The following is a 25,664-nucleotide window of genomic DNA, read 5'->3' as shown; positions in this document are numbered from 1 at the left end:
GCTTTGTTCTTTTTCTTTTTACAAAGACAACAAATCAAAGTGTAAACATTTACATTATTTAATAAACAGTGTAACATAAGAAATATTTAATAAACTTAATATGTACATACATTTTAAACATCTTTTTTTTAGCTTTAAAATAAAATGTTGACACTAAAATTCATTTGCAGAGTATGATCATTCATTTTTTGTCTGAGTGGATTCAATATAGCCTCCATTATCTTTACAATACTGAATGAGCTGATTCCAATGATGATCCTGAGTAAAAAAAAAAAAAGTATGAAACATTTTTATTTTTAAAAGCAACACAATTTATTTTTACAAAAATAAAAGACTTATAAAATTCAATTAATACAATCCAATATTATATTGCTTAATTGTGACTAAAACTGAAAAAAAAAATGGTATTCATCAAATAAATAGCATAGCATTGCAAGAGGGAAAAAATTAATTACATTAAGGCAAAGGATATAATCTTAAAAACAGGTTTAACCACAGACATGATGACAAATTTACAAAAATCACTTTCCCCATTTATGAGAATAAAAAATAAAATTTGAGAACATTGTTCATCTCTACTTTTCATTCATGACATAGAAGTAAGGCCTTGAGCTGAGAAAAAACTACAATAAAAGATTCACTTAAAGTTTACCCTAATAGAGAGTAAAAAAAAAAAATCAAATCCAGAAGGAGAGTTATAACTTAGAAACACAGATATGAAGAAAAAAATTCTAATAGCTTCAGTGAAAATGACATGAAGAGTAAATCCTATAAGAGAAGTCAAGAAATAGTTTCATATATTATTATAAGATTCTAGTAAGAATAAAAGAAGAGGCAAAAGTGATCAGCATATTCTAGTATCCTAAATTACTAACAATATTTAAACATAAAAAGAATAGGTCAAACCTACTCAAGTTCTAACCTGGACTAAAACATATGGGTTTCCAACAATGATCAACAAACTAATGGCTCTTGTTATTGACACATTCAGTCTCTTTGGATTACAGAGAAAACCCAAGGAATGCCGAATGTCAGCACCAATTAATTTCTCATTGGACCTCACCTACAAGAAAAACAACATTCTGTCAGAGTAGTTCAATCAAGGTATCTCCTATGATATTTGAACCATAAGCCATTACACAGCTTTGGGATTTACTAATATCTCCCTTTGAGAGACAGATTGAAGAAAAGGACAATATTCTCCCATTTTAAAATCCTTTTTAATTAAAAAATTAAAAGATATCATTGTATTGATTCCATCTGATATCAGTTTTATTTGCCTTTAAAAGATATAAAAGTAGCGGATGAGGATATATACATAGCTTATGATTCAAAATTAATGGAAAATATGTGGCAAATGCATTTAAATTTTTACCATTTCTGTGTGGATATTTCATTAGGAGAGATGATTGGTGAAAAACACAAGCTCTATGTAGCTATGACTTAGCTAAGTCAGTAATTCCTCTATATTTGGCATTTTTTAAAACTTAGAAGTTGCTTGTCAAAACACTCAGGGTTATTAATTTTACCCAACTCAAATTTACTATTCAAAAACAAACAAACATTGGAAATATTTATTACAATTTTATTGCTCAGTTTGTTGTTGATCAAGAAAAAACCCAAAACATACAATGAATATCTGTATAGACCAATGAGTTTAAAAGAGAAACTCACACATGAAAGAATAATCACTTGTTGCTCCTGACCTTGAAATTCTTCAACTGAACCAACTTTTATTTCTGGCAGACCAAGATTGTCGATCATAAACCTTATTTTTTCAACCTGTAAGAAGGAATGACATTGCAAATATTTTTTTTTAAGTAACTTGTTTTTTTTTTTTTTTACTGTATAATGTTTGAGCAAAGAAATATATTTACTTAGAGACTTTAAAATAAGATAGAATCATGAAAGCAATTTAATGTTCTAATAGACTATTAATATTTGGGAATTGTGCAATTTTGGGTTCTGTGTGTTACTTGAAATACAGCAGTTACTATTAATAGAATTAAAAATCTTTTTCATATTATTTTGATTGAGTTAAAAATCAACTTAGTTTTCTTTTGTTTTATAGACCATCACCATCAATAATATACAGATGTTATTGTTCTTTTGTTTCATAGACCATCACCACCAATAATATACAGATGTTATTGTTCTTTTGTTTCATAGACCATCACCACCAATAATATACAGATGTTATTGTTCTTTTCAATTTTAAATATGAGAATTTCAAGAAAAAGTTTCCCATAAATTTAAAGCTTCAATCAGGCTACTAGCTGCTTGTTGTACATGTGCTATAAACTGTCACAATGCAATAATTTGAATTAGGTTCTATGCAGGCTTAATTGTCAAAACTAAGTTTAAAATCTATTTTTTGCATCTAAAGTAAATCTAATTAAAATCTATTTCATGATTGGTAAATTTTTCTTAGCAAAAAGAATTAAAAAGCAATTTACCTGTTTCTTATATGGAGTTATAACTCCAATGTCTTCAGGTTTTATGTTCTCTTTGAGCACCCCTTGAAGGTAAATAATAACTTGCATGATCTCCCCTGGATTAAACCAGGATGGGCTATTTGTCTCCCTTAGATCTAGTCCCTACAAAAAAGAAATGTACACTTATAGTCATAAACATATTTTCAACAGGTGCATATAAATTTTTTAAATGCCATATAGCAGCATGAAAGGCAATAAAGGGTCAGATCAAACTGGATCAATCAATGTCTGACCCTCGTGGGAGGGAACACACTAAAAAATAAAATTAAAAACTTATGTGGTCATATATTTTTATTTGTTTGCTAACTCTAAAAATTTTTAGATTCTCCCAGAAAAAGTAATTTAGTTCTATAAACTCTAGCAATGAATACAATATTGGTTATATTGAAAAATACCACACTAGTTTTAACCCATTCCCTAGTTCCTCCAAAATTAGCTGAAGCTTTTAATTTCTTACAGTTAACCTTATACATTTAACTCTTTCTGTCCGTAATTATTTTCCTCATATTGATAGTATTATTCATATTGCTAATTTGTATTTCACTATCCTGTTATGATTAAACTTCAATAACTTTTTTGTTTGTAATCAGAAAATGTTATATTTGGTATTGAATTATAGGAGAAAGCATGCTCTTTTTACACAACACAAATTAAAGTTTATAAAACCAAAATTAATTTAGTTTAATGGGGGTCAAATCAATGTTGGCATCAATTAGGAGAGAAAGAGTTAACACATAGAAAAGACCCAAGTAAATAGTATAAAGCTGAAAATATATAACTAACTCGAAGTCCATGAAATATAACAGGGAAGCCAGACTTTGGTAATTCTTTCCATTGGGACAACCTGTGAGTGAGAGCTGGATCTGCCAATGGCTGTAACTGGCTGTAGTAGAAGAGTCTTGAAGGTAAGTCTAAAATCCCAGGATGTGATCGATAATTATAGATAAGCATGGTCACCTGAAAAATAAATGAAGTAATATAAATAAACATGGTCAGCTGAAAAAGAGATTAAGTAATATAAGCATGGTCACCTGAAAAATACATGAATATAAAGATGGTCACCTGAAAAAAAAAAAAAGATCAAGTAATATATGGTTACCTGAAAAATAGATCTAGTAAAAGGATTACTACTGACAACAAAAATATGTAATATTATTTCTTTTCCTTGTATTTACTTCTTATTGTGTATTTATTTCTGTTACTGTTACATACTATTTTTAGTTGAATGAAGTCAGGAAAGTTCAATGCGAAGTAGCAGTTAAAGGTGCTGTTGATGTTGTACTTGTTTGCATGACTGACAGGAAAGAGTGTTAAATGACAATAACAAACAGAAGCCAAAATTATTTTATGAAACATATATCCAAAATTTGTTGGATTCAGGGAATTTAAAAATTCATTAACAGCCAAGATAAATACTCTGCTGATAGGCATATAAAACCTTTTGAATTAATAAAAAATGATGTAATCTAACTAGAAGAGTTATTTGTCAAAACCTTTTCACTTAACCAAAAAGTTCAAATATATCACTGACATTGTCAAAGTTGAATCTACTCACCAGATTGGGATCAAATCCTTCATGTTCTTCAGCAGAGTCTTCATCTCTCTGGTAAACATCTCTGTTCATGAGGCGCTCCAACAATGAAAGCTCCAGACCATACATTTTAGCGTATGGTGACATAATGATTGGACCCAGTTGCTTTGGATCTCCAGCAAGAACAATCTGCAAATACACAAAATTGCATTTTTAATTCTACTTCAAATAATAAGGAAGTTTGAGACATCTTATGCTCCAATTTTAAATTATTCCTTAGTTTTCCCTGCACTGAACAGGTTCTAAAATCTGATATAAGAGAATATGGTTAGGGTTACTATCTACTATCTAAAAACTGATAACAAAAGCACTTTACCCCCAAAATTAACATTCAAGAGTTAAAGGCCCATATAGTGTTAAAAAGAAGGCTAAATGGCAAAAAAAAAATCTATTCACAATGGGTTTGATGGCATATGGCATGATGTTCCATCACTTTGTATATGTTTTCAAAAAGTAACTTATAATATATTTTATTTTCCCCATTTATGGTTTTAAGCCCATGTAACCAATTCACAATTAATCAGAAAAGTTAGTTAAATATTATTTCTAGATCTAAAAAATTTTTATTCTGCCACAATAGCCTAATGTGCGGATCACATAATTATGTTGCAGAAACCATCAATACTACTTAATCTTAGTAGATTAGATTCAACAAACCCAATGGTAATCTCAGTGTTGGCAAGTAAAAGTAACAGCCCATAACAAGGCAAAATCAAACTGAATCAGTCCCAAATGTAGTCCACAACCATTTTTGAAAACAATATTAAATAATTTATTTACAAAACAATGGATCCAAATCCATATATTACAAGCTTACTACACATCTGTATACTAATGTATAAGTGACAAAACATAAGTCTAGTTCACATCAAGTTTCATGAAAATTAATGCTGAATGTCTGGTGCATCAAACTTTACCATTCCCTAGTCAACAATTTTATCATAAGAATCATTTTACATCACCTGTCCATTTAAATTGCCAGCTATAAGACCTATAGGAGTCAAGCATTCAGGTTCAGTAGCTTGGCCACTCTAGGAATAAAAATGATTAAAATTAATACACAGTTAACTTACATTAATACTAATATAGCTTAAAAAGTTTGTCCAAGTCTTTCCTCTGAATATAAATTTAGTAAAGTAAAGTTTCCCTTTTAGACCTTGCAATATATGGGGCAGATGTTAAGTTCATCTGTTTATATGGCCAACAGTTATCGTGCAGGATGTCATGTGGCCAGAACAACAGCCTTTACATTTCCCAACTAAAGTCAGGTACCCATTTGAGTTGGGGTGGACTCAGCCCCCCCCCCCCTTAAAAATCCAGAAATTCAAAATCCCAGTCTTCACATAGATTAGACCCCAGGACCTCAAGTTCAGAAGCCAAATGCTTAACCACTTAGCCACTGAGCCCCCTTTCTTCTGAATGACAAATTGACAAATTGTATTGTTTTAAAGCTATAATTTTTGAAAAAAAAAATCTGGTAGATATGTCTGGTAGACACTCCATTTCATAACATATATTTGATAATAATTCAAAGAAGTTGGACAGTTAAACAAACTGGGTTTTTTCTTAAAGAAATGTTAAGTCCTTTTAGGAAGATGAAAAAAAAAATCTAAAATAAACATTACAATAAAAAAAAATAAAAAAATAAATAAACAATGTCTAAAAACATTTTTTTAAAATTATTATTTAAAAAACCTTTTGATACAAACAAAATCCTTAAGATATAAGACAATGTACATATCAACAGGATATTTTAAATAATCAAAGTCCTCCCTCCCACCCCCATCCTCTGTTACATAATCTTTGCATTCTAGCAGGAAATGAACTTTGCAGATTTTCATAATATTCTATACCTTTATCATTTATTTGAAAAAGAAAACTATAAAAACTTTAACACTTTGGACAAAAAAAAACACTAGCCAAATCTAAGCATAATAGTTCTGAACAGTTGTAAGTGTTATATGAACAGACTTTGTTGAACACAGTTTATAATTTAGTTTTTAAATATCAAGATCGGGCAAGCAAAAAGTTTTTTTCAAACAGACTTACCTCGTCAACAAAGATGTGAGTGAAGTGACCTGATCTAATTCTAAGGCCATACATGCCACCAGCCATTATGCAGGTGCTGACTATGACACGGTACCGAGATATCATATCAAGGTCATCACCAAATTGACAATACTTTAGAATGCTTTCTGGAATGTTCTGTTTGATTAAAGCCAAAAAAAAACCAAAAGAATGAATATTTGTAGCCTAAAGGTAAAAGAGAAATGGGCAAAATCTATGAAATACTGTCTTTGACATACTCTCTATGACATACTGTCTAGGGTAATTTTTTGGGTAAATCAAAAATACATGTCTATTATGTCATAATAAAGTCATCACAGGAAGAAACAAAATATTTGCAAGGCAAGTTCTATTTTAAGCCCAACAGTGAAAGCTTTGAAAAAAAAAGATCCATCTATGATTGCCAACAAGTTAATAAAATAATTTCCAGTTACTCCCCACTGCTAAAAAAAAAACACACACACCACCATGCATTATAAAATTGTTTATTAAAATAATATTAATAACATTTATTGCACAAGAAAATTTGTTTTGAAAATCTAGAAATGCAAGCATAAACTTGTCAACTTATTTGTATCTCAAGTCTCACTAGCTAGAGACTGCTACTTATATCTCACTAGCTAGACACTGCTACTTATATCTCACTAGCTAGACACTGCTACTTACATCTCACTAGCTAGAGACTGATACTTACATCTCACTAGCTAGAGACTGATACTTACATCTCACTAGCTAGAGACTGATGCTTACATCTCACTAGCTAGAGACTGATACTTACATCTCACTAGCTAGAGACTGATACTTACATCTCACTAGCTAGAGACTGATACTTACATCTCACTAGCTAGAGACTGATACTTACATCTCACTAGCTAGAGACTGATACTTACATCTCACTAGCTAGAGACTGATGCTTATATCTCACTAGCTAGAGACATACTTACATCTCACTAGCTAGAGACTGATGCTTACATCTCACTAGCTAGAGACTGATACTTACATCTCACTAGATAGAGACTGCTACTTACTTCCAATGATCTCTGATGAGAATTGAGTCGAACTATTTGTGTTGGCTCTAACACATTACTTAGATGCAACCGCTCCATCTGGACAGCAATAAATATATAGAATATATTAAAGATGAAGACTGGTTAAAGATAATTTAGTTGTGTAAATAGTAAACCCTGAAATGAAACTCTTAACAACATCTTTTACTTAATTTAAGGGACCCCTTAATGGCTCCTTAAGGTGCAGAGCTGTGAATGTTGGTTGGTGTTTCAAGCTACTAGACAAAGATGGCAGTCATCAGTTAACAACTAAGAGCAATAAAAAAAACTAAGAGCTTAAGCTGCAACAAATCCAAACTACCCCTGCGGTCTGCACATCAAAGTGAAGATTGGAATATATATATACATATATATATATATATGAGAAATGTAACTTTAATATTGTATCTGGTCCTATACATCCCAGCTAGTTATACACACAAAATAAAAGTGTTATTAAGAGCTGAAGCTCCTTAATGAATGCAAAAGCCAAAGAGTAAAGCAGGAATCAACTCACAATAAGATCAGCAGCACTGTTGGAAGGTGTGCAGACTACTATTCTGCTGGACGGAATGTGTGTATAGATTTGTAGTATGGCTTCCACCACTGTGATTGTTTTACCAGTTCCTTCAATCAAAAATAAAATCAGTTTTTACAAACAAACAAATTGGAATAACAAAAAGAATAAACTATTTTAGAAATTCAATATCCTTTGCTTAATTTTTATTTAAGAACTTGCAATCTTTGGGGGCATATGATGTAAAGGTCATCTGTTTCTATGGGGGATGGTTATCAACTAGCAACAGCCTTTACTTTCCTAGCATATTTCAGGTACTTCTTCTTATCTTCTTATAAAATACAGACGTTCCTTCAAAATAGCAAGATGATTACGTCAAGCATCTAGTCATGCATGTTAACCAATGACTTAAATTCTGCCAAGTCATTGATTTTCCTGGCTGGCTCAGGCAACCCATTCCATGATCTAATAGCACTAGGGAAGGAGGATTTGTACAAATTTGAACCCATTAGAGTTGAGTGAAAAGTCCTAAAAACCCTGAAGCTCAAAACCTTAGTGGGATTTGAACACAAGACCCCTTGGTTTAGAAGCCAAGCACTTTACGCCTCAGCCAGCACACCCCATTTAAGTCATTAACTAAGAAAGAAATGTTTCAGAAATACCAAGTTATACATAGGAAAAATATTTTTAATGTTAACAGTGACGAAATGTCAATGGGTGATGTCAGTGTTGCAAGTAAAAGGGAGACATGAGATCATGCACAGATGAATTGACACAAATGTACTAAAAAAGCAAAATATTTTTAAATAAAAAAAAAGAAAAGACTTGTAGTTATTAATCTGGTATGGTAGAATAGTGCTGGAGAGTACATAATCTTAGAAGACCTCAACAAAACATTTTTTGAACAAGGGTCAGCTACACTCTTTGCTTTATGAAAAATTATTGAAGTATTTTGTGCTGAAACCATAATGGAAATTAACCAATACATTTTTACACCCAGTCAATGTGCTGCTAAGTCAGTGATAGAGGTCAAAAAGCACTGAGAACATGTTGCTTCTAGAGAATGTCAACATAATTTACAAATGTATACACATAACACATTGTGTTGTCATAGAATATCAATCACATGACAACTATTTGATTTGTTCCAAGATACTGACCACATGTGGGTACATGTCTATCAAACGGTAGTATCCAATTAAAAAGTTATGCCATTAATTAAATACAAATAAAGCAGATACCAAATAATTCAGCAAAACCAAAGCCCTACCAGGAGGTCCAAATATGATGTAAGGTGTGGGTCTACATTGACCTAATAATATCTTTCTGACCGCTGTCTTCTGTCTATCATTCAGCAGCTTATTAAAATAACATAAGGTTTTTCTGTTCTCAGAATATGATGGCTTCTGATTTCTGATATCTTGACTTTTGAATGTCGTCTGTGTCTCATCTGGCTTAACACTGTAAGCGATTTCATCTACCTTTACCTGAGGCTCTTTAAGGTCGACCTGATTGGGGAACAACACTGAAAAGAAGAAACAACAGGATTTATTTCAACACTATTATCATAATAATAATTAACAAGATTACAAGATAGGTCAGAACATGGCTCAACAATGCAGGTAGACTGACAAGTTCACAACATTTTCAGCGCAAATATCAGACTGTGAAGTGCCAACAACCATAATCCTTCCAACAAAATGTTAATTTAAAGCATGATTGCCAATGACCACTTAGATCAAATAGATGAGGTTTTGTTTGTCACTGGTCTAAATACCACCAGATTGAACATTGCATAATTTTCTACATGTAGACAAAGAGATGAGAAATTAATGGTAAAATAGAATTGGATGTGATCAAATGATTTTTCAGTTGATGGGGGTCCTTCGGACAGGGGGCTTGTCAAAAAGCCTATCTCTCATTCCTGGCCTCTGGAAGAAATCCTCCCCTTTGGTCAAGGATCTCAAGGGCCTTAAGCTCAACTCTATTAATATTGTTAGGCTAAAAAAATGAATCTTTTCAACAATAAGAAAATGTGTTATCTGAACCAACTGCTAAGCACAAAATGTGAAATTGGATATTTTTGCTAACAAAATCAGTTACCAATGAAAATTGTAAAGCATAAAAAAAAATATGTAAAAATACAGTTATTTTAGAGTTCAGAAGAAATTTTAATATAGATATTATGTTTTTACATTGTTTATTTAATGTTAGAGGTAATTTATTATAAGCTAGAATTTTTCGAAGCAGGCCGTTTTGGCACAAAGGTCATTTTGGCGCAAAGGGACGTTTTGGCGCGAAATACATTATGTATGTTTATAGTATTATTTCGTTAAAAAGAATTATGCATATCTATGTTTTGCATGCGTGTTTGTGTTAAGACATATTTTTCACGTACAGAAGAAGAAATATTTGTGTCCGCTATTTTTGGTATTTAAGTTTGTTATTTAATTATTGTTAAATCTCTAACATAACACAACACAGTATGCATGTGGGTTGAATATATATATTCTGTTTGTCTCGGTATAAAATAGTGAAAAATTTTGTTTGTTATAAATTTTTAAACATATTTTTAAGCGAAAGACATTAATAGCTTTCATACATTATATATGTTGAGTAATTATTTTTATATCTGCTCCTAAGACCTTTTTTATGTGAACTATAATAAGTCCATTAATCAATGTGACTTATCTTTTACTGCATGTAAATGTGTGTTTGTATTTCACATCATTTTCTTTCATAAACATTTTAGCTTGTGTATGTGTGTTTATTAAGAGGCACATTTTTATTTTCAAAAATTTTTGTTTAAGGTATTAGATATACATTAAAATTAAAAACAAAAAAAAATGTAACGATGATAGACAAAAAATTGATGCAATTATTTGTTTACATTAACATTGGAGTGAAATGTGCCCAGATGAGAGGGGGCGGGATAGGTGTCATCAGTCCCATGGAGATGATCGCCAGACGCATGACTCCAACGACCAGTGCTCGGTGCTGGTCAAATCACCCCTACCCAATTCCTCAAAATATATCTTTTCAAAGTATCTTAGTGCCGTGAATTTGTTTCTATCTATTGTCGCCCCTAGTGTTTGTTTACATTTGTGGATTCACGTTAGAGTTTGTACTGACCACATTCCGTGTCTTGATCTTTACTATGTGTGGAGTTATTGTCGTCATTCAGCGTAATAGAGCTTTAGATGTTAACATGGTTTTTGTTATATTACAGTGTGACACTTAGCTAGTTCGTATATTACACTAATGTCAAATAAAAAAAATGTCTTTTGGAAAGAAATCCAAAAATGTCATCCAGTGCGATTAGCAAAACTCACATATAAATAAAGGGGAGGGGATAGCATGTCATTACCATTCAGGAATCTGACTTATTATAGGCCTATATTCATGAAAAAAGCAAAAACTTTATAATTTAAAAAAAAAATTTGCTGAACGGTGTTAGAATTCATACTATACATACAATATTATGGTAGAGTGAAATAAACATTGTTATAAAAGCTACGTGCTTATTAAATTATTGTCAAATTATATCTCGCGCCAAAACGTCCCCGTTGCCAAAACGTCTCGAGCCAAAACGCCGTCGCCAATACGTCACGTACCGAGAATTTTTATCATAAAGATAACTCCGTTTACAAAGAATTCATAATTCTCACTGCAAATTATGACCATTACATGATCATTAGATATCCTGGGCAATATTACATGATTATTAGTTACCTTGGGCAATATTAAATGATTATTAGTTACCCTGGGCAATATTACATGATTATTAGTCACCCTGGGTAATATTACATGATTATTAGTTACCTTGGGCAATATTACATGATTATTAGTTACCCTGGGCAATATTACATGATTATTAGTTACCCTGGGCAATATTACATGATAGTCCACAGATTAATAATAAGCTTTTCTCATAAGACAGAGAGACTACTTACCATTGGATGTTAAATGTTGAACAGCTAATGACACTGCTTGGTGAGATCTACGTATTGGAATCCTAGGTGAGGATAATTACGCAAAATGTACTTAATATGCTCTCAATATAGAGCCCTCAAAGAGACATAGTAGATATAAAAAATGTCAAAATTACTGTCTCAGCAAGCAAATTAAAATATTTCAAAAGAAAAAGCTTTATAGGCTAATATATTTTACCTTCGAAATGTAAATTCAACATTGAAATCTTCTCCATTGTATCGACAATGAAATTCTGGGTAAAACTTCAAGAGAACATCAGTACTAGTCATCTAGAAATACATTTAGAATAGAACCAATGAAAAAATTAATTAAACTGGATGAAATTTAAAAAAAAAATAATTTAATCATCTAATTTGGCATGCTATCAAAATATATGCCTCTAAGTGTGAGGCTTTCATTTATTGCCAGGATATACATAAAACCAATTATTTCTAAGGAAACTAAATGTATACTATGTAAATAAACAATGTGTACTTTAATAATGGATAGATAGTAGAGACACAAGTGTAAATGAAACAAAATGAGCACATAATTATTTTAATAAAATAATAGCAATGTCTTTGATTCCGAAGATTAAGGATGAGTGCGGTTTTTTATATGTATACGCAAACCTAGTTGCAACCTGCATATTTTCTTCATCTCGTGCAGACTTACTAAATCTCAATGATGTGAATGAAACATTAATGCATGTGTATATTGTAGTTCAGGAAGTAGAATAGTACTAAGCGAAACACATAAAACACAAGCTTATTCAAGTGTTAGGATTCTTAAATTGCTTTTCTACACTAATGAAAATTTGTTAATCACAACTATTTCTTAGGCTAATCACAAAATGTAAAACTTAACCAGAGCTTCTTTCTCACATTGCTCACAGAGGTGAACAACCAGAGTGAACAAACATCAAAGAAAAGTAAGACTAGTTACTTCATGGATGTAAGACTACTTACTTCATGGATGTAAGACTACTTACTTCATGGATGTAAGATTATATAGATACTTCATAGATGTAAGACTACTTACTTCATGGATGTAAGACTAGTTACTTTATGGATGTAAGACTACTTACTTCATGGATGTAAGACTAGTCAATTCATGGATGTAAGACTAGTTACTTCATGGATGTAAGACTAGTCAATTCATGGATGTAAGACTAGTTACTTTATGGATGTAAGACTAGTTACTTTATGGATTTAAGACTACTTACTTCATGGATGTAAGACTACTTACTTTATGGATGTACGACTACTTACTTTATGGATTTAAGACTACTTACTTCATGGATGTAAGACTACTTACTTCATGGATGTAAGACTACTTACTTCATGGATGTAAGACTACTTACTTCATGGATATAAGACTAGTCAATTTATGGATGTAAGACTAGTTACTTCATGGATGTAAGACTACTTACTTTATGGATGTAAGACTAGTCAATTCATGGATGTAAGACTACTTACTTTATGGATGTAAGACTAGTCAATTCATGGATGTAAGACTACTTACTTTATGGATGTAAGACTAGTCAATTCATGGATGTAAGACTAGTCAATTCATGGATATAAGACTAGTTACTTCATGGATGTAAGACTAGTCAATTCATGGATGTAAGACTAGTTACTTCATGGATGTAAGACTAGTCAATTCATGGATGTAAGACTAGTTACTTCATGGATGTAAGACTAGTCAATTCATGGATGTAAGACTAGTTACTTCATGGATGTAAGACTAGTCAATTCATGGATGTAAGACTACTTACTTCATGGATGTAAGACTAGTCAATTCATGGATGTAAGACTAGTTACTTCATGGATGTAAGACTAGTCAATTCATGGATGTAAGACTAGTTACTTCATGGATGTAAGACTAGTCAATTCATGGATGTAAGACTAGTTACTTCATGGATGTAAGACTAGTCAATTCATGGATGTAAGACTAGTTACTTCATGGATGTAAGACTAGTCAATTCATGGATGTAAGACTAGTTACTTTATGGATGTAAGACTAGTTACTTCATGGATGTAAGACTAGTTACTTTATGGATGTAAGACTAGTTACTTTATGGATGTAAGACTAGTTACTTTATGGATGTAGACTACTTACTTCATGGATGTAAGACTACTTACTTCATTGCCATAAGACTACTTACTTCATGGATGTAAAACTACTTACTTCATGGATGTAAGACTACTTACTTCATGGGTGTAAGACTACTTACTTCATGGATAAATCCTTCATAGCGTGGGCCATCTGGATCAGAAGGAGGGGTAAGAATTATTTTGTCTCCAATGAGAAGAGATGGCCTTCCTTCAGCTAGACCAGGGACAGTGAGAGCCAAGTATTCCCCAGCTGGATGGAGAACAACCTACAATAACACAGTTGTAATAACTGAGAACAATAGGTCAACATTTAGAAAAACAAATCAACAAAACATACTTTACACCTTAGGGTATGTGATTTTCATTCATTTAAATGATAACTTACACTGTCAGACACTTCTACTCCTCAATGTCAGAGAATACTAATGGTAAAAGCACAATGGAAATTATAAAACATTAAAAAAAAACAGAAATAAAAATTCAGTAGTTTTTAAGTTCAGAAGTAACCTACCCGGGTCATATTGAATTCTTGAATGTCTAGATGCATCTGAATCTCTTCAAAATAAAGAAGAGTTGACATTCGGCTGACATAGTTTTGAAAGGATAATTCCTGTAAATAATGACAAAATGAACCTGTGTTATTTGTGCATCTAAACTTGAAGTCTACAAATACTCATGGTCCACATCAATTTCCTGATTATTCCAAGAGTAAAATATGAAAGCTCTATCACATACTATTACATAAATCATTTCATTTTAAGTGTTCAACTAGAACATGGGACATATAGAGTGTGATCCTTGAGCCATAAAATGTTGAGAAATGCTGATGGATTTATCACTCTTGTCATGCACAGCTAGAGTCATTTCTATTGTTTTATTCTCCATGTGTTTCTTGGCACATTAAGCACCAGGAAGTCTTTGCTTGTGTGTTGTAGAGTGTATGTCATCTCTTAGTGTCACTGACTCCTGCTTGGTGATCACATTTTGAGAGGCACAAAGTTTGTGTAATGTTTTACTCTTGTTGCACCTTAGTAATGGTAAGAAAGTGATTAGGTTTTACCTAGTCTTGATCTTTTATTTGTCGCTGCTAAAAGTCTGTGGAGTGGCGCTGGCGCAACAAGGTTATTGTTCTTTGTATTTGCAGGGAACTACCTCAGGGATTTAGCTAGAGATATGACCATTTCTTGGCCCAGTGCTGTCATAGGTCACTGGTGTGGTCGTTGGACAAGGAGTGTGGAGACGTGTTGGCCCAGTTGAACAGTGAACTAGTGTTAAAAGCTGCAGCTACATACTACGTTTATAGATAGGTGACACAATATTGTACAACATTGTTTGACATGCCTTTTGTTATTTAGTCTCCACCTTCAAAAATCATCACATCAAATCATTTTCAGCATTCATTAGATTAAATTATAGCTTTTATATAGCGCTACTTTCATGCCAATCTCATTTGTTGACCAGTGGAGGGAGGGTTATCTGGGAGAAGGTTTTTTGTGCTGCCTTTAGAGGCTCAGTAAACACAACTCTGCTCGAGTTGGGTGTAGAACCTCGAGCCCCCTCCATAGGTAGCCAAGCCAAGTTCAAGTGTACTTCACCTCTTGACCACGCTTCCCACATTACACTGTTCAATTAATCCTTTTGAGTATTTTGTTATTTTAACGCTTCTAAACAGTCATATGGAGACTGAGTAGGGATAAATCATTTTGACTTACAGAATACAATAACCCTAAATCATTAGCATGACAACAAGATGTCTTGTTTAAGGTTACCTGTGAAAGACATGGGAAAGTAGAAGTCAATTCTTCACCTTCTACCACTGCACTATATACTTTTTCAGGAACACTGTAATGTGGAAGTTTAACTGGAAGTTGAACTGGTGGCTGAAATCTAAAAATATTTTTTTAAGTTTGTTTAGAGTGTAACTAAAACTTATATTTAACTCAATCATATCAAACCTTTGTACTCAATCTTTAGTAGTGTAGCAAGCTAGAGTGTTATAATAAAAGCTGGCTAAATTATATTAACAAATTGAACAGGAACCAAGAATCATATAATGATGAAGTATAGTCAATAAAACAAGAACAAAGGAAAAATCAATTTGTTTAAAGGCAGCACTTGTCTATGGGAAATGAGGCCTGTAAACCTATGTTAAATATGTTGATGTTGTTGATGAGAACTTGTGTTGAGCATTCAGACAATAATACTTAATGACAAGATTGGAACAAAGTGTGCAATACACAACTTTAGGTTGGACTGGTTTCATTTGACTAAGTTTCTTTTAACATTTTCTGCTTTTTTTTTAAAGACAGCGGTAAATATGAGTTGACACCTTTTTGTTTTTACATTCTACTGCTCAAAAAAAGAAATTGTTAATAGTAAGATTTTGAGCTCCATTTGAGCATTAAGATCAGAGCACTGAGAGCAGTAAATGAAAAATATCCAGGAAATAGCCCATCACCCGATATCTTGATGGTAAGTTGTGCACTGTATTTCTCCTAACTCAAAAGTTCTATATGAATAAGCACTATATTTAGTCAGAAACTTACCTTTTGGGCCTTTGGCCAGGAAAATACCATTTATCATTTATCTGTGACATTGACTTTTGGTTTTCATTGGCTTTCGTACTATAAACGGTAAAACAAAGAAAAAATACAATTTTTACATTATTTTTATTGTGGATATTATTTCTGTACCAATATGTAAATTTGTTATTGAAAAAAAAAAAAAAAGATAAATTGTAAATATAATTAATTAAATTATGAGTCATAGTAACAACAAAAATTTTCCTTAAGTATTCTAAAATATTGTAATTTATATCTTTTTTACTATGCCAATTTAGTAAATTAAAAAACAAGTTATTTGTTTTTTTTAATAACAATTTAATAAAATAAAAAACAAAGTTTCTTTTTTGAAAGATTCGTTATTTGTAGATTAGTATCAACTAGGAAAACAAAATAGACATTTAAAAGGTTTCCAATATAAACAAAAGGTGGGGGAAATATAGACATGTTTGCAATATAAACAAATGATGGGGCAATATAAGCATGTTTCCAACATAAACAGAAGTGGGGAAAATAAAGACATGTTTGCAATATAAACAAATGATGGGTCAATATAAACATGTTTCCAACATAAACAGAAGTGGGGAAAATAAAAACATTTTTGCAATGTAAACAAATGATGGGCAATAAAAACATGTTTCCAACATAAACAGAAGTGGGGAAAATAAAGACATGTTTGCAATATAAACAAATGATGGGTCAATATAAACATGTTTCCAACATAAACAGAAGTGGGGAAAATAAAAACATTTTTGCAATGTAAACAAATGATGGGCAATAAAAACAGGTTTCCAACATAAACAGAAGTGGGGAAAATAAAGACATGTTTCCACTGTAAACAGAAGGTGGTAAAAGATAGATATTTCACCTGTATTTATTTGATGCACTTAAAGGAACCAAACTAATGGCTCTCTTCTCACATCGTCTGCCAACTGAACTTTCTATTGCAATAACTTTTACTGGAGCATTTTTTCTGGGCCAGAAACCATTCACACATACACTCTTGTCAAAAAATATCTGTTGATAAAAATCAAGGTATTCAACAGTGTAAGATAGATATAATTATAATAAAACACAGATAAATCAGGGCACCGATGAAATGGAAACCAAAGAAAAGTCAAAAGAGATTGAGATTTTACTATCTGGTACAACAACTGCAAGAATTATACTTAAGGCATAAAAAAATTAAATGGAGCAATGTTAAGGCAACGTTTTGGTGAATTATGGATTAATAAAATGAAATGGAAAGATGTTGATAATTTAAGGAGAGCAAAATGTTTGATGTTTATTCTAACACAGAGCATGAAGCAGACGGGGACACGACAATTCGTTCACTGACATTTCGTTCACCGACAAATCGTTCACGACTTTTCGTTCACGCGACTATTCGTTCACCAGACATTTCGTTCACCCGACTATTCGCTCACAGACAACTTGTTCATCGACACCTTGTTCACCGACAGTTGGTTCACGACAAATCGTTCACGCGACAAATCGTTCATGCGACTATTCGTTCACGGCACGGACAAATTGTTCACAGACAAATCGTTCACTGGATAGTAACATATTGTTAATATTATATATTCTCGTCGCGTGTTTAATTTATTTACATTAAAACTTTTTTAGCTATTTTTCCAAATGCAAAAAATTTCTAGAGATCAGGTCAAATCCGAGTTTATTTAATTTCGTTGTTGTTGTTAATATTTTGTTAATGAGGACAGAATGTGGTAAAAATTATACTTAAAATAAAAAAAATATTAAAAAAAAGAGATCTTACAAGCTAGCTGAAAAATGTAAACGGGCCCTCACTTTACTATTTACTATAGGTAACATTTTTACTTTCACCTTTAATATACATTTACATCCCCTTTTTTTTCATCTACCGGGAATCTACCCATTCATCTGGCTACTCTAGTTGACACCTAGTTGAGTTGAGTTGAGACAGACTGGCTCCTCTGGAAGTCATACAACTTTATTGGACATTGCCTATATACACATGTTCAATCTGTTAACATTGAAAATATCTACTAGACACTAGTATAGTACTTTCCATCAAGTTTAAAAGAAGTTTTATTTTATTTTTATTTTAGTTAACTTGTTTCTGTATGTGACCACCGATTGGTAGACTAATTTGATTTCTTTGACTTCAATAACAAATTTATTGAAACATTTTATTTTGTTGTTTTGCAATAAATTATAATTTTTTGATAGGGAACCAAAATATTTCCTAGTGTTCTATAAGTAATTAGTTTTTTTTTTCTTAGATGTCTTAATTGATAAGCATTAACCTTAGATCTGTATCTAGTAGGCCTATGTGACGTTCAGAGTTGAACAGGGAAACCATGTACTGTACCAAATCTAGTACCATTGTTAAAAATCTTAATTATCTCTCGTAAAAACACTGAAAGGATTGTGGAAAAAATACTAGTGTGTCTGAGCTAGCCAGGAAAACCAGTGACTTGGCAGAATGTATGACGCGTAGGACGTAATCATCTTCTTTTTGAAGAAACGTCTGTATTATATAAGATAAGATTTGTTTTTGTTAATAAGATATCAATAAAATGGGTATGTTAATTAAACATCTGGACCGCTATTAAGAAGATAAGCAAATATGGGTAGGTCGAACAAGACCACATGATGGACATGAGTGTAAAAGAAGGCCTACATGTTGAAAGTAAAAATGTTACCTATAGTAAAGTGAGGTCCCATTTAAATGTTTCAGCTTGCTTGTAAGATCTCTTTTTTCTTTTAAGTATAATTTTTTTCACATACTGTCCTCATTAACAAAATATTAACAACAAACAAACAAAAATTTTAAAAAGAATATCGGATTAGGCCTGATCTCTAGCAATTTTTTTGTTTTTGGAAATATCCAGTGAACGATTTGTCTGTGAACAATTTGTCTGTGAACGAATTGTTCATGAACGATTAGTCGTGTGAACGATTTGTCGTGAACCAACTGTCGGTGAACAAGTTGTCGGTGAACAAGTTGTCTGTGAGCGAATAGTCCGTGAGCGATATGTCGCGTGAACGAATTGTCTGGTGAACGAATAGTCACGTGAACGAAAAGTCGTGAACGATTTGTCGGTGAACGAAATGTCAGCGAACGAATTGTCGTGGAACCGAAGCAGACAAATGCTGAAATTTAGCCATTGTTTGTTATGGATTGAAGTCTTCAATTAATTTACATTTAGTTATTTGCAACATTTTTTTTACATATGTTAGCAAAGTATTTTCCATTTAAATTTTTTTTTAAGTTAGAATTGAAATAGTTAAATTCTAAATTGTTTAAACAAATATTGTAAAAAAAAATACCAAGATTATTCACCTCTTCATTGACATATCCATGATTATCTCGAAGAGCTGTAACTGTGCCTTCGATATCAAATTGTCTTGTTGGTCTAATACCTAAAGCTGTTTTACCTATCAAACTAGGGCTACTATCCCATTCATCTTTAACACCTATTAAGTGAGTAATAATAAATATATTAATAAAATATTTGTAATATGGGGCTGTTTCAGTTTTTGAAATTAGGAGAATAAACATGTTGGAAAAATTTGTAGTGAACACTTTTAAAAAAATTATTTGGGCAGAAAGACATGTCAGCATGCCTTTCACTGAAGGTAAAGGTCATGTGAGGCCCACATTCCAAAAATTAATATAGATTTTGATTTTTTAAAATATAACAAAATTATATCTGACACAACCAGGACCTAGGCTCTAATCTCATGTCACTTGAGATCTTTAGGGCTCTGAAAAGAAACTTTTAAGACTACTTTAAATCACACTAATAGGTCAATAATCCTTAAACTATTTTCTTTTTATACTGACCATTCTCTTCCACTGCATCCATCTGTATGTAGGATGAAACCCAATCTCCTTTCATTGGTACAAAGCCATCTTTACAGCTCTCAACATTAAAATCTATGGTGTCATTTATTTTCCCACTCCTGCCTTGAAAGCTTGTGACCTTGCCAAGAACAACTTTATCTCGAAGGATGTTCACATCAATACCCTCATCTTTCTTCTCTTCATTCTCCCAAGTCTGGCTGATGACAGTGACACTTTCGGCATACCAGCCTCCATCTTGGCTATACTGAACAGCCTTTACTAGGACCTCATCTCCAACCTAGAAAAATAATACTAAGTAATAAAATGAAACTTGTACTAATTTAACTTAATAAGAATTAATTTCAAATTAACTTAAAAAACTAACTAGATCTATGTTTGTTTTGGAACTGTGGTGGCTGAGCACTAAAACACTTCTAACCAAGAGACCCAGGTTTGAATCCTGATGAAGACTAGGATTTTTAATTTGGGTATCTTTGGGCGCCTCTAAGTCCACCCAGCTCTAATGAGTACCTGACATTAGTTGCAGAAAAGTAAAAGCGGTTGGTCGTTGTGCTGGCCACATGACACCCTCATTTACCATGGCCACAGAAACAGATGAACTTTACATCATCTCTTCCATAGATCACAAGGTCGGAAAGGGGAACTTTACATTATACTTCTATGTTTGTTCAATTGTTCTTGGGATTTTGTTTTATTTAAAAGGAGACCAATAAGTGAACAGAGGGTAACAAATTAGTTCTGAATAGAGGGTAACAAGTTTGTTCTGTATAATTTTTTTTTTATTCATCTTGCATTATATTATAGTTCTGAATAGAGGGTAACAAATTTGTTCTGTACAATTTTTTTTTATTCATCTTGCATTATATTTTGATGGATTTCTGTCCATCACACTTTATAACTAGAAACAAACTTATGTAACAAAATAAAAAATGAGCCCAAATTTTAACTTTGAAAAAAAAAATAGATCAATATGCTGGTGAAATCATAACAAATTTTTTTTTTTAATTCTCTTATTTTAATTCTTACTACAGCTTATGTATAGAACTCATACATTTTACTAATTGCCATAAATAAGTGTTGATAATCATGCTGAATTCATTATAATTGTGTGTGTATCTTTTTTTATGCTGCTTAAAGTTATAATATTTTAATAAAAGACCCTGAGTTTACAAAAATTCAAACCTCTAGTTTGACATCTGTGGGCAGATCTGCTTTTGAGAAATAAATATCTTTGTCTATCAATCCATGACCATGAAATACATGTGTAACTTTACCAGAAACACTACGAATGTTGGTCACTTCGTTGTACCCAAACAGAAATGGGGAGTTATCATCATGCTGTTTGTCAAGTAGATTGTCACTATTACATTCAGTGATGGTTCCAGACCTCTCCTCAGGGATGAAGTAGTCAATGATATTTGAGATGAGAGTAAACATCTTCCTAAACAAAAAATATAATTGTTAACATTTGTGATGCTTGCTCACAGAACAGTAAAGAAGTCTGTTGCGGTTGTTGTTTTTTTAATTCAAGGAAAATGAAACATATAAATGGAGGACGAGATGATTGTATTGTTGCCCACACAGCAGCTGTTACTATTTAGGGTCAGCACCCCAGCAGGGTCTGCCAGAGTGTAGCACAGTGTGCTACAAGCTGCCTAAGTTGGGCTCCTGATTTTTTTTCAGGGTTAACTCTCAAAGCCTTTTCTGAGTGTGTTATTAGCTACAATGCAGCAGAGGTTTCAATTCAGAGTATTCCTTCTCTTAAGGTTATTATCACTAGAAAAGGTAATGGATATAAGTACTCCACTACCTATAAAATGCTTCCAAGGCATGGGTCTCAAATAGTGTCAATAACCAGTTCAACTCTTGGTCTTCATTTGTGGCTAAGAATACTGTATCCAGCAGAATAGTTAACACTAACTAAAGAAGGGGCAATGGCAAGTATCTGATGCCTAAACCAGAAAACTTCAGGCAGGAAGGACTTGGTTGGAAATAATAGTGACAATTCTTAATTAACAATTAACTCAGGGCAGTAGAGTTACCTTCATGCTTTCCAATTCATTCACTAAGTACAGAAGAGTTGCTATATATTGAGGATACTCTGCATCATTAGCACATCAAAGAAATATCTTACATTCATTCTTTAGACAGCACCTGTTTATTTGAAAATAAATGACATTCACATAATAATAATAATAATAATCTTTATTATCCATATGGAAATGATTCAATGTTTTGTGATAATTAATGTGATTATGGCTGCCAAGATGACATAAGATACAATTTTACACTGGAATTTTGAACAACAATACAATGACTAATTCATTTTATTAAGATTGATTAATTATATATATTAACTTAGCAGAGCTGCTAAACAGTAGGTAGTATCTAAGAATAAAATTACAATAACAGTGGTATCAGAGCAGTTAACAACTGGACCACTATATTGATAATGGAGGATATATATTTCATGTTTAAATCCTGGTGGTAGGTAGGATTTTAAAAAAAAATCTCAGAGCATACCGAACTCTCAAAATTTTTCTAGATCCTTGTGGCAAAGTAAAGTACAGGTTGTGCTACACAGATTATTTGTTAAAAATATAATTATTAAGTATAAATCTAGTGCAAATTCTGCAAAGCATTGAAAGTATTTTGTCAAAAAACTTTAGATCGAGATCACCATGATTAAACCAGTCAGGTCTAGGTATAATTGTTTTTTATCTGCAGTCAGAGTCACACAGTATTTACTAAACCTCTAAACAAGTTTATCATTATGACTGTGTCATTCTGAATTGGATGAAATTTAATTTTATGTTTAATCTTGTCTAGATAGTAGATTCTAAGAATGATACTATGATAGATATCTATCTATATTTACCAATTCATTGTGATTATATAAAATGTAATAAAATGAACTAATCACCTAAAATGAGTAACACCTTTAGTAAAATCACTAAATTTAGAAAGCCTTCAGGACAGAAGGCTCAAAAGTAAAGTAGCAATCATACATAAAACACCAAACCATAATTTTCAAATACAAAAACAAAATTTAATAAAATACTCTGAAAGACACAAAGATAAAGGCACATTCCTCATCCCATATGCTAGGACAAATTTGTACAAACACTCCTTCTTCCCTAGTGCTATTAGAGCATGGAATGGGTTGCCTGAGCTAGCCAGGAAAACCAGTGACTTGGCTGAATTTAAGTCATTGGTTAATATGCATGACTAAATGCATGACGCGTAGGACGTAATCATCTTCTTTTTTGAAGTAACGTCTGTATTATATAAGAAGAAGATAATGATTGATTAATGGCTTGGTTACTTACAAATGATACAAAAAGACTTGATTTAGATATATATACATATATAGATTATAGTAGATATAAAAGAAAACCTATATTAGGTAGTTCGATAAAAAATTCAAACTCACAATATACTAATAAAACCTATATGGTTGAATAGGGCTTGAAAAAATATTTCCAACCATACTAAATTTATCATTGTATGACAAGTGGAAGGCAGACATGCCTACCCCCAAGACCCAGAATGTGGAACACTCAGGTTGAAAATGTGGAATTTTGGGCACCAATGTGGAACATATGCGCGTTTACGTTTGTCAGCCATACTGTACACAATATAAATAAAACTTCAATTATATTAGCCTACTTTAATAACAATACTAGTTTGCTTTTTATAAATTAGATGTAAATAGTATAATATAATTAAAAGTAAGAAAACCTTTAATTCATAATTATGTCCTTTGTTTGAAATCAATAGTTCTAACTCCTATGTGATTATTCTAGATCTACTTGATTATCTATCCTTTGCTAGGGCTCTACTCTAGTCACTCTAGATGTTGGCTCTAGTGCTAGATCTAAAATAATTTAAGAGTCTGTCTACTAGTAGTACTAGTCTAGGACTAGACCTACATCTAATAAGTCCTCTAAGTCTAAGAACACAGATTATAATAAATATATTATAGATCTAAATATTTATGTCTAGATCTATGGACTTATTGAGAACTAAATTTATTACATATGATAATGATACATAGAAATCTAGAGATCTATCACCTTCTAAGTCTATTTCTCTAGATACTAAGGTAGATCTAGATTTAGTATCATCTAGACTCTAGATTGTAGATTAATCTAGAATCTAGATCTAGTAACTAGTTAAATCTAGTAATCTAGCTAGTGCTAGATCTAGTCAATCTAGATCTAGAAGATACTAATTTATTTAGACTATGTAATAAGTAGATATATAGCCTTATTTAGATCTAGGCCTTAGCCTTACTGTGTCTAAGTTAATTAATTACATTTAGATCTAGGTCTAGATCTAAAACTCTAATAACCTATTTGAAAAAAAATCCTTTTCTTAGAATAGTCTATACTCTAGTCTACTCTATAGAATTACGGTATTACCTAAGAAACCAGTTGAGTTAGTCACGTTAGTCAGAATAGCGCCTTTGTCGGGAAAAGAAAGGGATTTGAATGGAAAATTAGGTTTATTAGCACTTACTAGATTCTAAGAATAGATCTAGACCTAGAGTACTAGATCTAGATGTAGATGATAGTAGATCTATGTCTAGATCTAGCTCAACCATATCTTCGTAAGGTAATCATGAATGTGAGCGTCAAAAATTATTTTTCGCGACATTCCTTGTTGTCTCTTCCTGGCCAAAAATAAATCCAGATTTGTTTATCAAAAATAATTTTGGCATCATTAAGTGCTGCCAACTAAAAATGAGAAACACCCATTATGTACAGATGTATTAATGTTAGACACAATAATTTAGACCACAATAAAATAGTTCTTTTTTTTTTTTTTAAAGATTTATTGCAATCAATTTGTGTGTGTGTGCTAAATAGATGTTACTTTTCATTGTCACTGAATTATGAATTATTACAATCTCTGAGTAAATTCTTTTTTTTTGTGTGAATTACCTACGTCTGTATTTTATAGGACAAGATCTGGATTGAGATTTTTTTTAAAAATAGCTTTTATGAATTGCTAGACCAGATTCCATATATATTATTTTAAATAGTTTTTATTTTCATAAAGAGCATTTTTCATGCTTATAGCATGCTCAGAGCACTATGGTCCAATCTGTTTTCAGGATCACTGGGGGGGGGGGAGGTATCCAGGGAAAATGTTTTCAGTAATGCTTTTAGTTGCTCAGTAAGCACAACTCTGAGTCCGATGTTGAGAACCCCGAGCCTCTTTATATGTAGCTATCACAAGCCCAAGCGTTTTATGTCTCTCACGCTTGTCATATAGCGATTTCTATTTATTTATTTCTCTTGCTGTATTTTGAAAGTATGGTAAACGATGTTAAAAAGGGTAATTAATTTATGTAAAAAGGAAAAAAAAAAGCTTATTATTATATAGTGAGTAGCATACGCCGATATTTTTCAGAGCCTGCATTAGCCTAGGTCACTGCAA

At 32.1% G+C, this 25,664-nt stretch overlaps 1 protein-coding gene across 2 annotated transcripts; it reads right to left on the bottom strand.

Annotated features, from left to right (window-relative positions):
- Nucleotides 1-40: 40 nt before the first annotated feature.
- On the bottom strand, nucleotides 41-25,021 carry LOC106056536 (RNA helicase Mov10l1-like). Of its 2 annotated transcripts, XM_056027332.1 has the most exons (23): nucleotides 24,741-25,021; nucleotides 22,262-22,373; nucleotides 21,402-21,660; nucleotides 20,199-20,496; nucleotides 19,695-19,828; nucleotides 17,235-17,383; nucleotides 16,352-16,429; nucleotides 15,575-15,692; nucleotides 14,317-14,415; nucleotides 13,925-14,071; nucleotides 11,887-11,978; nucleotides 11,670-11,731; nucleotides 8,987-9,241; nucleotides 7,717-7,826; nucleotides 7,182-7,259; nucleotides 6,136-6,291; nucleotides 5,049-5,117; nucleotides 4,051-4,215; nucleotides 3,279-3,452; nucleotides 2,457-2,597; nucleotides 1,675-1,782; nucleotides 923-1,063; nucleotides 41-258 (listed from the first exon to the last, which is right to left on the bottom strand). In XM_056027332.1, exons 3-23 carry the CDS (start codon nucleotides 21,654-21,656, stop codon nucleotides 178-180), a joined length of 2,910 nt encoding a protein of 969 aa, XP_055883307.1. In that variant the 5' UTR covers nucleotides 21,657-21,660; nucleotides 22,262-22,373; nucleotides 24,741-25,021; the 3' UTR covers nucleotides 41-177. The 2 variants fall into 2 exon arrangements, with proteins under 2 accessions (XP_055883307.1, XP_055883308.1); XM_056027333.1 differs by lacking the exons at nucleotides 22,262-22,373; nucleotides 24,741-25,021 and having other exon boundaries at nucleotides 16,352-16,438; nucleotides 21,494-21,632.
- Nucleotides 25,022-25,664: the final 643 nt, after the last annotated feature.

This window comes from Biomphalaria glabrata, chromosome 4 (genome assembly GCF_947242115.1).
Source record: "Biomphalaria glabrata chromosome 4, xgBioGlab47.1, whole genome shotgun sequence".
NCBI classification, from domain to species: domain Eukaryota; kingdom Metazoa; phylum Mollusca; class Gastropoda; family Planorbidae; genus Biomphalaria; species Biomphalaria glabrata.
This window is presented reverse-complemented; position numbering and strand designations above follow the sequence as displayed.

Excerpts from the sequence above, each read along its gene's own strand:
- LOC106056536 (XM_056027332.1), bottom strand. The coding sequence starts at position 21,656 with ATGTTTACTCTCATCTCAAATATCATTGACTACTTCATCCCTGAGGAG. Across the intron at positions 14,072-14,316 it reads AAGAATTCAATATGACCCGG|GTTGTTCTCCATCCAGCTGG; the intron begins GTAGGTTACTTC and ends GTGTTATTGTAG. Across the intron at positions 9,242-11,669 it reads TCAACATTTAACATCCAATG|TGTTGTTCCCCAATCAGGTC; the intron begins GTAAGTAGTCTC and ends TCTTCTTTTCAG.